Source organism: Mytilus trossulus, chromosome 11 (genome assembly GCF_036588685.1).
Source record: "Mytilus trossulus isolate FHL-02 chromosome 11, PNRI_Mtr1.1.1.hap1, whole genome shotgun sequence".
Taxonomy (NCBI): domain Eukaryota; kingdom Metazoa; phylum Mollusca; class Bivalvia; order Mytilida; family Mytilidae; genus Mytilus; species Mytilus trossulus.
This window is the reverse complement of record NC_086383.1, coordinates 63757298-63771870: the sequence shown is the minus strand read 5'-3', so window position 1 is coordinate 63771870 and position 14573 is coordinate 63757298. Positions and strand designations below refer to the sequence as shown.

Here is a 14573-nt window from a genome sequence, read left to right as displayed (position 1 = left end):
AGGCCTTTAAAACCAACTATGCAGAATAGGTTTTACTCATTGTTGAAGTCTGTATGGTGACCTACATGTATAGTTAATTCTGTGTTGTTTGGTCTCTTGTGTCTCATTTACAATCATATCACATCCTCTTATTTGATATTTTAATTTGTTATAATACATTTAATACAACAAATATACATGATTGATTGATTACATGAATATACATGAAGATGACCTATTGATTACACAATATAGCATATGAAAAAAGAGGACTTACTGTTGATCAATGAACCATACAAATGATTATGTGGTCCATGATACATTGTAATTGACAGAATTGTAAACTACATGTATTGCACACAAATAGTTTATCTACATGTACCTTTTAGTATTTATTAAATGAGTATATGCCGACCATGTTGACGACTGACAGTCAATGGTATACCATATTACCTCCTGAAAACAGGCGTAAAAAAGGCTCAACTAAATCAAATTTTTGAAACGTTATTGATTTTATTCCTCAGATGTCTCTGAGATCAAATTTATAAAACATGTATTACAAATGTAATATTGTTAATTTAAATGTTCTAGTATAAATGTAAGCATTGTTGCCATTTATACGTCATGTACATGTACAATCATAAGCTGATCAGCTCTATATCTTCATAATTTTTATTCTCCTTCACTGTTTTTTTTTATAAGACTCAATATATATATATATGATCTTTATTCATCATTGGGACAGGTAGGTGAAGCAGGTCCTTTTGATTGCATTTTTTAAGGATTTTGACAGCACTAAGGCCTATACATGTAGTTCCAATTTATAGTTGACCTCTGCTCCTCAATTGGATTGTGGCAACACATATTGCATATACATGTAGAATGTTGTTCTTAAGTTTCAGCACTTTACACATAGTTTCCGGTTGCAAGGCTAGATGATACTGGCTTCTCATAAAATTCTGTCAGTACTGTGCCAATAATTCCAAGTAAAGTTGAACATTCCAAGATCACTCCTTCCATTTGCATGTACATGTACAAATGTACTTGCAGCCTGAAATTAAATATCAGAGTAATTATGTCAGAAAATCAACAATTTTCTACATTCAAAAGCATACAGATGAGACTAATTCATAATGGAGAATGTGTCCATAGGACACAGATGAGCAGCCGCTTGCATGTAAAGAATGAAAAGAGTGACACCACCCAAATTTTTACTTTATCTGAGTTGTGTTGTAGTAAGCATTGCATATAAGTACATGTATCACAATATTTGGATAAAGCAAACTTGTGTTAAAGAAAGGAACAAAACATTAGCTATTTCAAAATTTGTAAAGGGGCATAACTCTAGAAAAGTAAAAGCAACCCCACCAAAAATTCAAACTTCATGTGTGTTTGTTGGTAACAAGAATAATATGCATTAATTGTGAATTTTATTTAGTTTAATAATATTGGTAGAGGCAAACTGAAGTTAGAGAACAGAAAACAAATTTCGGACGAACATGCAAATTTGATAAGACTGACAATGCAAAGATAATTTAACTTAATGCCCCTGCCACTATGGTGTAAAAATAATGGAGAATTTGTTGTGATCAATAACGAGCAAACAAAATATAATTACATGCACAGTAAGTGTAAATAGTTATTTTGTTTCTATAGGTTGAATAAAGGCTTCTTGCTGTTCGGCTGCCTTCAATTTTGAAAATGCAGCTCATGCAGTCCTCATGAATAAATTATGCTGAGGCTTTTTGAACCCTATTTGGAATATAGGATACACAAATTTTGTATTTATTAAAAATTACTATTCACAAAGCAACAATTATTTTCAACTCAAAATACAGTACCTGGCCAAAAGTAGTTGTCACCTGCATTTTTTTGCTACATGTATATCATGTAAATATTTTAAATAAAAACACATTACTTCAAAAAAATATTTTGAGGGCATTTAAAAATGTATGGTTGGATTTAATTTATATCTACGAGAGCTTAAAAGAAGTAGAATGGTATATATTAATATGTGTTTATTTGATAATATGTTTGTTTTAAGTGTTTTTGTTTTTCCTTGAGAACGCATAAAATATGTTCCGATAATTTAATTTGATTGATTATATTTATATATAGCAAATTTCTTAACAGAAAATAATGAAAATGAGACTAAAAAAGAATAAAACCACAATATACAAACCTGTGACAATACTGCTTCTATTGGTACCAGGTTGCTTAAAATCAATCCAAAATGACCCCAAAATATTTTTTTTTAATGTTGATTGTTGTTTTAAAATACAATATATATATATATATATGTTTAAAAGATGTACAGATGTATTGCCTCCTACTGTAAAGGTTATCATTTACAAATTAGGCCAATTATGTCATATTCTCAACAACAAAAAAACCAAGTCAATCAAAACCCTTGAGAACCTTAATTGATTATTATTAGAGGGGGTGGACAGGGGTAAGGAGACAGGGGAATGAGGGATCAGAGAAAAGGGTTATCTTGGAAATACATGTTGTCATTTTTATTTTGTCTTGGAACAAGGAGATGGAAGTATTGAAGTAAGAGGAGAAAATTTTAGGGTAAAAGGGAAGGGAAATATAGTTGGGACAAGGGAGTAGAAACTGCGCATGCCCAAGGGAAGTTATGGGGTACCCCACATACATATGACCCTAACTCTATGTAACTTGGCTACGAAATTAGATTTACCAAATGATGATTAAAAAAGGCTAATTCATTGACACTAACAGTAGCGTAAAAATGACAGTTGTGGTGGTTCAAAGTAGCTAGATGTCATCCCTCCTCTTCGTCCGTGTGCACACGGATATCTCTCAAAACGGGCCAGACATGTTTACAAATTGCCAGTAAGGTGAAAATACTAAGATAAACACATAAATAAGATACCAGCTATAACAATTAAACATGGAACAGAAATTGAGCTCGTACAAGGTCTCAGTCGCAGTGCTTTTCAACAGTAGCGAGTATTTTGAGACAGCCCCCAAGTTTGTATTTTTCGTGATACTGGTAACATTTGGCTGCCTAAAATATCGAAATATATGTTTTCTTATGCAATAACTCTACCTTCATCGTTGTATATTCACCACAATGTCTGTTATGTATGTAAATGGTCGTATTCATCAATGTAGTATGCTGCTCGGCGTGCCGACCTTTAAATTCCTCTGGTCCGATAATGGCGCCAAATTAGAGGGAAGCAACTCGCGCCAGACAAAATTACCGTATTTCACCTAAATAATCAAAGTTTCGCTTCTTGATAACAAACAGTCATACGATAATCACATTTATATTCAGCCATCGTTTATTAATATAATTTCAAACATTATTTTATTTAAGCCACCAATAAAGAATTCACAATTAAGTAATTAATGGACTGCATTGAAATCAGACCTTATGGGGTAGAGGGGTTAAACAAAAGCTCGTAACTTTTTTAAAAGCCTGGTGACCCCCATTTTATTTTACCTTAAAATGCTCGAAATGTTCATAGCTTTCACATATCTGTTTTTAAAAAAAATCTACCGGGAAAATTTTACGAAAAATCGATTCAATCAATATTTTTTGCCTTAAACTGAAATTAGAAAATGCAAAATTTAGACATAAATCTAAAAATAAAAGGATTTTTAAGTCAAAAACAACAACGGGAAAGGTTTACATTTCAAATTCTAATGTTTTTTCACATAAAAATCATACTGACTTGGTTTTAAAACTCTTTGAATTTGATGTAACCGTTATTGTTGTAAGGGTGGACATATTTGGAAAAAGGGTCAAAATCGCACATTTCGCTTCAATTTGAGGGGAAAACGAGCCTGGTGACCCCCTTTTTTCTTTGCATTTTTGGATTCAGCATAAAAAAATCTACAGAATAAGTGAAAATAAAAAAAATCTACCGGGGGTCACTATTGGGGTGAGCCACCTTAATTGGAAACAAACAGATGGCAGAACTATGCTTTAATTTGTTATGATTTTTCATGTTTTGATGATTTTTATCATAATAAGTTGTGGAACTGAAATCAATCTACTTGTTTTCTAACTCATTTAACATGAACAATACATTTTACAGAAAGGTAAGCGGTGCTTTAACAAATCACTTAAATAACTGTTTGGTGGTACACCACACAACTGTTCTCCAAAAAACGATTGTTTTACCCTGTGGCTCCAATCATTTTTGAATCAATGGTTTTAAAAACGATTGCAAATAATGGAATTAAACCCCTTCCTGAACATTATGCAATTACCAAAAATGTTACAAACGTTCCTATTAATGTACAAATGAACATGTATGTGTTGTGCCAGGAGAGTAGAAACAGACGTTGAAAAAAAAAGTTGGGTGCAGACCAAATAACATAAATAACATAAAGTAAACACACATTAAACCCCGCGTGCACAAATTTCATTTCTTAATTCCAAATTTTACATTTACTACAACTGCGCTAACGCGATCAAGACAAAAATTTGTAATGTCTACTCGAGTAAATATTCATTGCGGGAGATGTAACTAGACAATGTTTCAAGACTTAAGAAAAAAACCAGACAATATAAAATGATCTATGAAATTTTGTTTTCGACAATACACTTATTCGAAAAACATTACCGTAGTTCATGATTACCTGAATTCAAAAATGATTAAGTTGATCAACATTTAAATATAAGAAATATATTGTCAAGTGTATTTTATCTATCCATCCCTGCAGACATAAGGAACTGTTTAAAAATATTGTCGAAATAATTCTTTTCCCGTCAGTAAACGGACAGTGGTACAAGCTTTAATTCTAATTCTGTACTCAACTGTAGCTGGTTTGTACAGCTGGTAGACAATTTGTACACATTGGTTGTTTTGTTTAATATATAGTTGTATGATTCAGGTATGTTTGAGATTTATCTATCTGATAAACAACTAACTAGCTTGTGTTACATAATACACAAGTACCTTTCAATAGTTTTAACATTCGCTTACCTAAAGCTGTCAGCTTTGACTCCTTTTTGACCTCATTTTTAAAACCGACACTTTGGTTTGACGCACATGCATATGGATTCTGTAATTCTTCCCTAAGTTTCATAACGCCTTGATTCTTTATTTCTTCACTCCTTAAGAAACTCTGTACTGATGCATTTAAAACAGTACCTGAAACATTTTAAGTCGAATTATATATGTTGTAATATTTAATTTCATTATGTGTAGCTTTAATCATGTATGTGATTATCATAATATGTGTTTAGTGATTTAAGATTTAATATGTTAATGTACAATCCATGAATCATTAATCTTTCCCATGGTCTCGTGCTTGATAATATATGATTTCTGCTATTTTATATTATATTTGTTGTTTCTCCTTTGTTAAAGATAAAGCATTAAGAAGTGAATGAATCATTGAAAAGAAGTAAGAATTAAAAACACGATCGTTTATAGTTTTAGTCCATTTCATGATTGTTCTACATTAACAGTGTCAGAAGTGCAACAAACATATGTGAAACTATGGCATATTTCTATGTTTGCATAAAAACAAATTTGATAGCTATTTGTGCCCGAAATCATATATGTTTGCTTTGAGTATATTTATCATTTAAAAAAAAAATCATTTATGGACCAGAACCAATTGGGGATCTACTTCAACTACTATTTCAAAACAAGATTGAAGATAATTTTAAATAATTTTAGATATATTGGCAATTTTGTTACATTTTTGATTAGACAAAATACAAAAGTGTGGCCAATAAATGAAGAAACACTCCTTTACTATATTTCTTTTAATATAAATGTTAGATTTGTAATTCTTAAATTCAAATATGTTTTTCATTTAATGGTTGTATATAAACAGTGTCAGGAATGCTACAGAAACCTGTGAAATTGTTGTATATTTCTATGAATGCATAAATGCAGAATTGATAGGAAAACATGACTAAAATCAGACACGGTTGTTGTCAGTATGTCTGTCTTTAAAAATAATACATTTTAAAGTATGGGAACTGTTTTTTTTAACTAAAAAAACAAGTTTATCTTAACTAAATTGATATAAACTTTGAGTGTTTTTGTCAAGAAGTTTCAATTTAATAAAGAAAACAAAAAAAGAAATATCATTTACTCTAATTTTAGTATGTAAGAACTCTAACTTATTCTTTTATATTTCATATATTTTCTTCCAAATTTTGTATTTGGTAAGTGTCAGTAGTGCAACGTACTCTGGTTAAACATGGTGTTCATATACTATTTTTTTTTTATAATTGATATTTGAAAGATGTTCTTTTGTTCAAAAGGATTACTCTTACATGGAAACTAATTTATCTTCATCATTTATTTGTTATCAATAGAAACCCTTTTGTACCAGCCTCATGAACAATCAGGGAGTAAATAACAAAAAGAGATATAATTAATAAAAAAAAAAAAGAATGTAAAACAAACTGTATTCATGCCGGAAACTAACAATTATAGTTCCTACAAATATTTGCAGATTAAAAACCTGTCAATTTCTATTTGAATTCTTTTCAAAAGGTATCAAGTTAAGCGTGAATGTTGTAGTTTTCTTATGCTTATATCCTGTTAATAATTTCTTCTGGTTTTTTTTTTGCCCCCTTGGATTTACGAACTTCAATGAAGATACAACCTAAAATTAAAAATCAAATGTTAAGAGAATAGTTGAAAGTTTTTCCAAATCAAAGACATTATAAGAAGAAATAAGTTTCTTCATACTGATTCAACAAATGAATGGTTTTCATATACTTTTGAGTTAAAGAACGGAGATAATGTGCTACTTCCGATGGAGTAAATGTCATTTCCAGTCTCATATGATAGCTTCTATAACAGTGATTCCAAAAATATGAAGATGCTATATACTTTTACTTGATTACAACATATATGGATTCCGAGTACTCTTTTATAAAAAATGTGCAAAATGTCTACTTCCAGTTTTCTCCAGGCCACTTTCGGTTGGGATTTTTCAAGGTCATATGTCACCCAACATTTTGGTAAAGTTCATAGGCTATACATATGAACCAAGTTGAAGTAATAATCAATAAACCTGGTAATTACACATTTCAGGGGCACTAACTCCTATTAGGTACCATTAGATTATTTCAGACCAAATGTAACATATCTACATTCTAATTAAGCAAACATTTTGCACTTGTTCTTTTATACATATTTTTAAAGGTGTTAGAGAAAATGCTGAAACAATGAAAAGTCACATTGAGAACTTGATCTTGACCTTTAACCTTGATCTAATTTTCTATGACAGAACCCAGAGGCCTCAAATAAAAACATTCCAGGGTTATACGGTTAACGATTGATGAGATGAAAACACATACCGACAAATTTATTGTGTAAAGGTAGATAACCCCAATAAAATTGTATCGAATCGCTTCGATCCAAATTAGTCAAAAATTCCTGGAGATGTAATGAACAATTTGTTAAAAAGAATTTTGTCGATATATTTTTTTGTTACGAAGGAGATGCACACAGATGATAACAGTGAATAGGGAGACTTCTTACAAAGAAAATTGTTCGGCTTAGCAGGGTAAATTTTAAAAGCGCATAAACTATACGATACAATATGAGAAATATCTAAGCGACATATTGCGAAACAAACATTTATCGGCTGGAACATAATTTGGAGGGAAAAAATAATAATTAAAAACCAATTGTTCAGAGAACAATTGAAGGTCTTTCCACCAAAAACCATGTTTTTAATATGAAAGTAGTAAAATTAGGTTTAAAATGTCATTTCAATTGTCAGATGATAGCTTATTGTACGCTGATTCCAAAAGAATGTGGTTTCTATACAATATTTTTTAAATAATGGAAATAATGTGTTACTTCCGGTTTGAAAAATGTAATTTTTGGCCTTAGTTAGTCACTGTTGTCACGTCATTAAAGATTGCATATTTTGGCGTTAATATTGATTCACTTATAGGGTCTTTGCATCGGAACTAAAAACATTTATTAAAAAAAACAGTTGTTGGCTTTTTTTGCGCCTGTCCCAAGTCAGGAGCGCCTGACCTTTGATAGTCTTGTATTATTTTTAATTTTAGTTTCTTGTGTAAAATTTGGAGTTTAGTATGGCGTTCATTATCATTGAACTAGTATATATATTTGTTTAGGGGCCAGCTGAAGAAGGCCTCCGGGTGAGGGAATTAACTATTACTTTTATATTAATAAATTACCAAAATTGCAACTTCCGGTTTACACAACGTAACTTTCGGTTGTTTTTTTCAAGGTTAAATGATTTGGAACCTATTGCAAAAAGTCTCATGGCTTTATCAGTAAACATATGAGAAAAAGGGAAAGGTCGAAATCTAGAACGTCAAATTAAAAGAGGGACGGAAGATACCAAAGGGATAGTCAAACTCATAAATCTAAAACAAACTGACAACGCCATGGCTAAAAATTAAGCTATGACCAATTTCAAGGTCCTAAACCAAAGACCTCAAATCAAAAGAACATAGGTCTAATTATATTTGGTTAATGAGTTATATCACCATACACGTATTTTTAAATACAAGAGGAGGAAAAAAATCCCTTTTATGTTCATCGTACCCTTGCAATAAAAATTAACGTGTTAAGGCATATCGCAACTAACAATTTAGTAATACTTATTTGTCGATAACCTATATGGTTTTCGGAAATAAGCCAAAATAAAAAAAAAATAGAATATGACCTTGACCTTTGACCTTGACATTATTTTCACATTTTTGTACTAAGGATCTCAAATCAAAAGATCCTTGGTCTCTATCAATTATGGTTTACAAGATAGAAATGCATATCACTTATATCAAATGAATAAGGGGAAATAACTCTCACAAAGAGTGTTGATATCGCTTCGGTCAAAATACAACAAATCATGCGAAAGATATAACGAGCAATTTTATCAAATAAATTTTCCGTAATCTTTAACGGTTGTGAAGAAGTAGTCGAAACAACGAGAACAGTGTTTGGGGAGAAAACTCCTAGAAAGAAAAGTATTCGGCTACGCAGGGTAAATTTCAAAGGCGTATAAACTGTTCGATATCATATACCAAATATCTAAGCGACATATTGCAAGACAAATATTTATCGGAAGACCAAAATTAAGCGGAAGAAAAAAATCAAAAAATCAGAAGAAATACAATAGGTCTTTCCACAGAAAAGTGGAACGACCTAATAATCAGATAAAATACAATAGTTCCATCCACAGAAAAGTGGAAAGACCTAATAATAATAATGATAATCAGAACAAATACAATATGTCTTTCAACAGAAAAGTGAAAAGACCTAATAATCAGAACAAATACAATAAGTCTTTCCACAAAAAAGTGGAAAGAGATAATTACCAAAGAAAAAGTATTTCAACTTGATTGAAGATTTTCAAAAAATATCAGTTTGTGCCTCATCTATTTTGAATTCACCCAATAAAAGCCATACCTACATGTTGTACCAAATTATTATCATGTATGATGTGCGTAGTTGGAAATTGTTTATCATGTAATATGCTAATCTTATTCAAACGTCAGGTGAATTATGTTATTGTATTTGCTTATTTCGCCAGATACACATTATTTGTAACATATTAATTAGTAAATCACATGACTGTCTAAATGTGCATTACACCATTGCACTACAAAATGAATGTTGTGGCCACTGAATACACTTTTCTGGCATCTTCTTATTTCATGTCCATTACAATATTTGCTGTTCGTTAGTTATAAGTGAATTGAATTGGATTAAAAGTAATATACTGTTTGAGGATTGTTTCCTACAATATGCATAGATGAGCTGGAGATATATGCATCTATTTTTTGCATGTTTGTTCAGCTGTGTGTTGGAATGTGCAAGTCATTTAATTCAAGCAAGTTAGCAGAACAAAAAATTAGATAAACTATAGGTTTGTAATAGAATGCGTCTCCCTGCAACAATTGTGGTTTTGAAATCCAAATCATTGATCTAATTGTATTTTGTCAAATCGCATTACTGACCTTTTGCAATCGAATTGTACGGAAAAGCATTTCGTAGTTTACCAGAGGTGTTTGCTTCTAATGCAACACTGCTTTCAATGTTTTAGTGTAATATTTGCTCAAGGTTATTTATCAGTAAAGAATTTTACACTAATTATTATCTCTGAATAATGAAGAATCTTGTGTAAACGATTCAAGAAAAAAAAGTTAAAATGGCTTTAAAATTTTAACATAAAACTCCAAATTTTAACTACAATAAGCATGATAAGTGTCGCTAATGAGCCTGTTTCACAAAACAAGAGACTATCAAGAGCCTGAATCGTTTACCTGTAATTGCTTGCTTAAATATGTTATAAATGATAATTTTTGCTTTTCAATACATATAAATGTGTGGCTTAAAATGCCATTTAAATGTTCTTTGTATCTGTCATATTTAAAAAAAACTACAAAATTTCCTTAAAATAACCAAGTTATTGGCAGCAACCCAACAATTGGTTGTTCGGTTCGTCTAAAAATTTGAGGGCTACTTATTAGACATTTTTACCCGTTTTAGATTATCGAAAAAGCTTTAGTTTTACAGATATAAGCCATAAACTGCATTTGACCCCAATTCTTTTTTTACCCACGAAGGCCATGTTTGTCGATGGATCTCACAAATTCGGATACAATTTATAAACTTGATTACTAGAGGAACATTCAGTTACAGCTTAGAAGAATTTGGCCTAGTAGTTTCATTGGAGAAGATTTTTAAATGTTAGCAAAAATGATAAACAAATTGTGTAAAAACAAAAATTAAAGGGCAATAACTCCTTAATGGGTCAATTGACCATTTTGGTCTTTTAATTTTTTTGTAGATTTTACTTCTCTGAACATAATTGTTGTTTACAGTTTACAACTCTTTCAATAATAATACTGCAAATAATGACCAAAAACTGCAAAATTTCCTTAAAAGTACTAATTAAGTAGCAACAACCCAACAATAGGTTGTTTGATTCGTCTGAAAATTTCAGGGCTGATAGATCTTGACCTGTTGAAAGTTTTTCCTCATGTCTAATTTGCTCTAAATACTTTAGTTTTTGAGATATAAGCTCAAAAGTACATTTGAACCCTATGTTCTATTTTTAGCTTTGGTAGTCATGTTTGTAGATGGACCAAAAAACAAAAAAGATGGATACAATTGATAAACTAAGTATTTTAAAGGATATTCAGGAAAATTTGAAGGAATTTGGTCGAGTAGTTTTAGAGGAGAAGATATTTTAAATAGTTTACGACGACGGACGATGACAGACGACAAAGACGATGGCAGACGACGGATGACGAAAGACGCCAAGTGATGGCATAAGCTCACATTGGGTACTTCGAGCCCGGTGAGCTAAACAAGATCCACGTGCATCCTCAACAATGGATGCTCTTCAACATTGTGAATGAAATATAATTCAGAAGTAAAATATTCTACTTTTGTTTTATTAGTATCTAAGAAATAATACTTTCAAGCAGTTCTCAATGCTCATTTTACTACTGATAGACATTATAATTAACAATATCTCTAAACCTAGAAAATAAAATGGCATGGTAGAATGCTGATATTTGTTTTATTGTTTATTTCATCTCTATCTTCTATCGATAAAAAAAATGCAAAATAACATTCAAAGGCAATATTTCCTACACTCAGTTTATAAAGACTTATTTGTTGATATCATCTTGATTGTCAATCTTTTTTACAGTTTCTATATATTTGATATAGTTTTCAATATGATAGGCAAAACTTAAGATATTGATGATTATTATCATTTGAGAACAACAAATCCCTTTTTTATTAGTCGTATGACAATTTTTGCCATATTGACTTTTTGGTAGAAAATGTTTTGTTTTTGCTATATAAAGTGTAAACATGTATATATCTATTATCATGATAATAGACTAAGATGAAAAAAAATGGAAAAAATCTTTATTAATGGCGACTACGCCTATGACATGTATAACAAGTTGTCTGACATTTAGATGTAAATAGACAGTTGAAGTATGAATATGCCACTATTTTAACATTTTAGCCATAGTCAGATTTATGTTTACATAGCGCTTTTAAAGAACATAGACATAAAAAGGCTAGGATATTAAAGGGACATTCAAATTCATAATTCGAAAATAAAGTGAAAACACCATAGCTAAAAATGAAAAAGATAAACAATCAATATACAGTACACAAAACTACATAGAAACCCAAATACCAATCAACCAAAACCCAACCAAAAATTGGGGGTAATCTCAGATGCTCAGGGACGGTAAGCAGATTTTGCTCTACATGTTGCACTTTTCGTGTTGCTCATACAAGTACATGCATTTGAATTAAACCCATATGTTCTTAGTTTACCGAAGTCGACCATGTTTGTTGGTTGAAGTATCATCGGCCATATTTTATAACAAGCTACAACAATTAGGTTTAAAGTCAGGTTTTGTTCAAATACATTTTGCGGAGAAGGTTTCCTGATGATTAAATAATGTGATCGATGTTTAAAAGCTTCAACTAAAGACAGTTGTTACTTGTAAATTGCAAAGCAAGACCATTTATCAGTATAACTATAAAAAAAAAACGTTGCAATTTATAATCATAATTCTTTGACACCAGACTGTATATTATTATATTTTCTAGAATTTCACGGAGGATTAACGTGATAGATTATGTTTATATATATCATAATCAATTATTCTGAACAATATTTTGTAGTGAATAAAAATAAGAATAGTCCAGCAGCTAAGCCCAGTATATTAAAATGTTTGATCACGTTATCGTAAAAGCATGATGAAACCTTAAACAGTGTAAGTCTGGATGCCAATACACATTTATGGATATTGAGCAACGTACATAAAAATCTATCATGGATGCCAAATTAAAGATGGATGACATTAGTCACTGGGCTTGTACAACACATAGACTTGATGTTGTTTAGCAATTACAAGAACTCACAAAATATTCAGGACTTACGTATCAACTGAAAGACCAGGGTAGTTTTTTTAAATATACGCATCTATTCTGTAAACAAATGCTAAAACAAACGTGTTTTCTTTATTCACAAAAAAAATAAAAATACATACAGTGGTTGAAAATGTAATGTCTTCTGATAGTTACATGTATTGTTAAAATGAATATATTTGACAGCATTTAACTTTCTTGAATAATTTGTTTTTGTCAGTTAACAAGGAAGATTGGAAATGTTCAGATTTTCAAACATTCGTATGGCTTGCTTTTATTTTTCCATTGCTGTAGTTTGAGTTTTGAAAAAAAATATTTACAGAAATTCCATCTTTTGTTCCTTAGAAATAAATAAAAACAAAGGATATTTTGACTCAATTCATTTAGTTTTCTTGCATGCAACAATGCATATGACGTCTTATGATCATCAGTAAATGTTAATTTGCTAGTACAAAATTTTATGGCAATCGGAAAAAATACTCCTACCCTTCTCATCAAACAGGAAAACATTACCCTTGCCAATGCAAATTTTAGCTTAAATGTATATGTTTGACAGAGAATGACTTGAAATTCTCAAACTAAGTATCCAAATTGTTCATATTCCACTCATTCTTATAAACTACTTTTATTCGAAGTATCCCAGATTGTTTAAATCCATTTCTGTAATGGCAGATTAAAAAAAAACAGCGGAAAGGATGGAGGTAACGGTTTATAACAATATACAACCCGTTCAGTGATTTCGTATATATTTTGACATGCAAATTGATGTCTTATTTAAAAAGTAAAGTTATAGCGCGTTTGCTTATACTTATTGATTTAAATTTCGACAACTATTGTTTATTTTGACAATTTCCTTTATATCAAATGTGATACCTGTTGAAAATTGTATAAGATATAAAAAAAGATCTTATTTGATAGCCAAAGAGACAACTCTTCACAAGAAACCAAACAACACAGAAATTAAACATTGTAGGTCACTATACGGCCTTCAGCAATGAGGAACGCCCATACCAAATGGTCAGCTTTAAATAGCCTCTCGAAATGACAAATTTGAAACAATTTAAGCGAGAAAACTAATAACAAAACTAATTTACAAAAATTGAACGAAAAACAAATATGTTGCATAGCAACAAACGACAACCACTGAATTACACGCTCCTGACTTGGTATAGGCACAAACCTACATAATGTGGCGGGTTTAACATGCAAGCGGGATCCCAACCTTCTACCTTACCTGATTCGTCTCATTGTTAGATATAAAATCCTCACAATTGATTCGTAGAAATGTTAACTAGAGATAGCAAATTTGTATTTGGGAATACAATTTATGTGTAGGAATTTAATGATACTGTATCATGAGGTAGTATTTTTATAACGGTAAAAACATGAAAACTGTAAACAAACCACTTTACTATCAAATAAGCACAGGTTCAAACCATCTAATAAGGAATGAAAGCATCTAAACACATGACATCAAAAAAGAAGTATTCACTGGTGTCACTATTCGACTAAATATTTCTGATTTCTATAATATCACATTAGTCAAATCTAATTTGTAGTGTAGGATATCACCTTTCAACGATGAGAAACAATGATACTACGTTTAAAGGTTTTGACAATTTCAGATAATTCAGTAAATAGGGAATATTTATGATGCAGTAGGTTAACAGTAGTCCAAGTATACAATACTTTGTT

At 30.8% G+C, this 14573-nt stretch overlaps 1 protein-coding gene and 1 long non-coding RNA gene across 2 annotated transcripts in view; both read right to left on the bottom strand.

The window, feature by feature from the left end:
- The window catches only part of LOC134690235 (uncharacterized), a 63642-nt gene that overhangs the window by 21988 nt on the left and 27081 nt on the right, over nucleotides 1-14573 (bottom strand). The window contains exon 5 of the mRNA XM_063550210.1: nucleotides 4941-5108. Coding sequence (XP_063406280.1) covers nucleotides 4941-5108 — 168 coding nt within the window. The remainder of the gene's footprint in view (nucleotides 1-4940; nucleotides 5109-14573) is intronic.
- LOC134691404 (uncharacterized) lies at nucleotides 471-3905 on the bottom strand. Its single transcript, XR_010102121.1, has 2 exons — nucleotides 3053-3905; nucleotides 471-1030 (listed from the first exon to the last, which is right to left on the bottom strand). It is a non-coding gene; the product is annotated as an uncharacterized LOC134691404 (long non-coding RNA).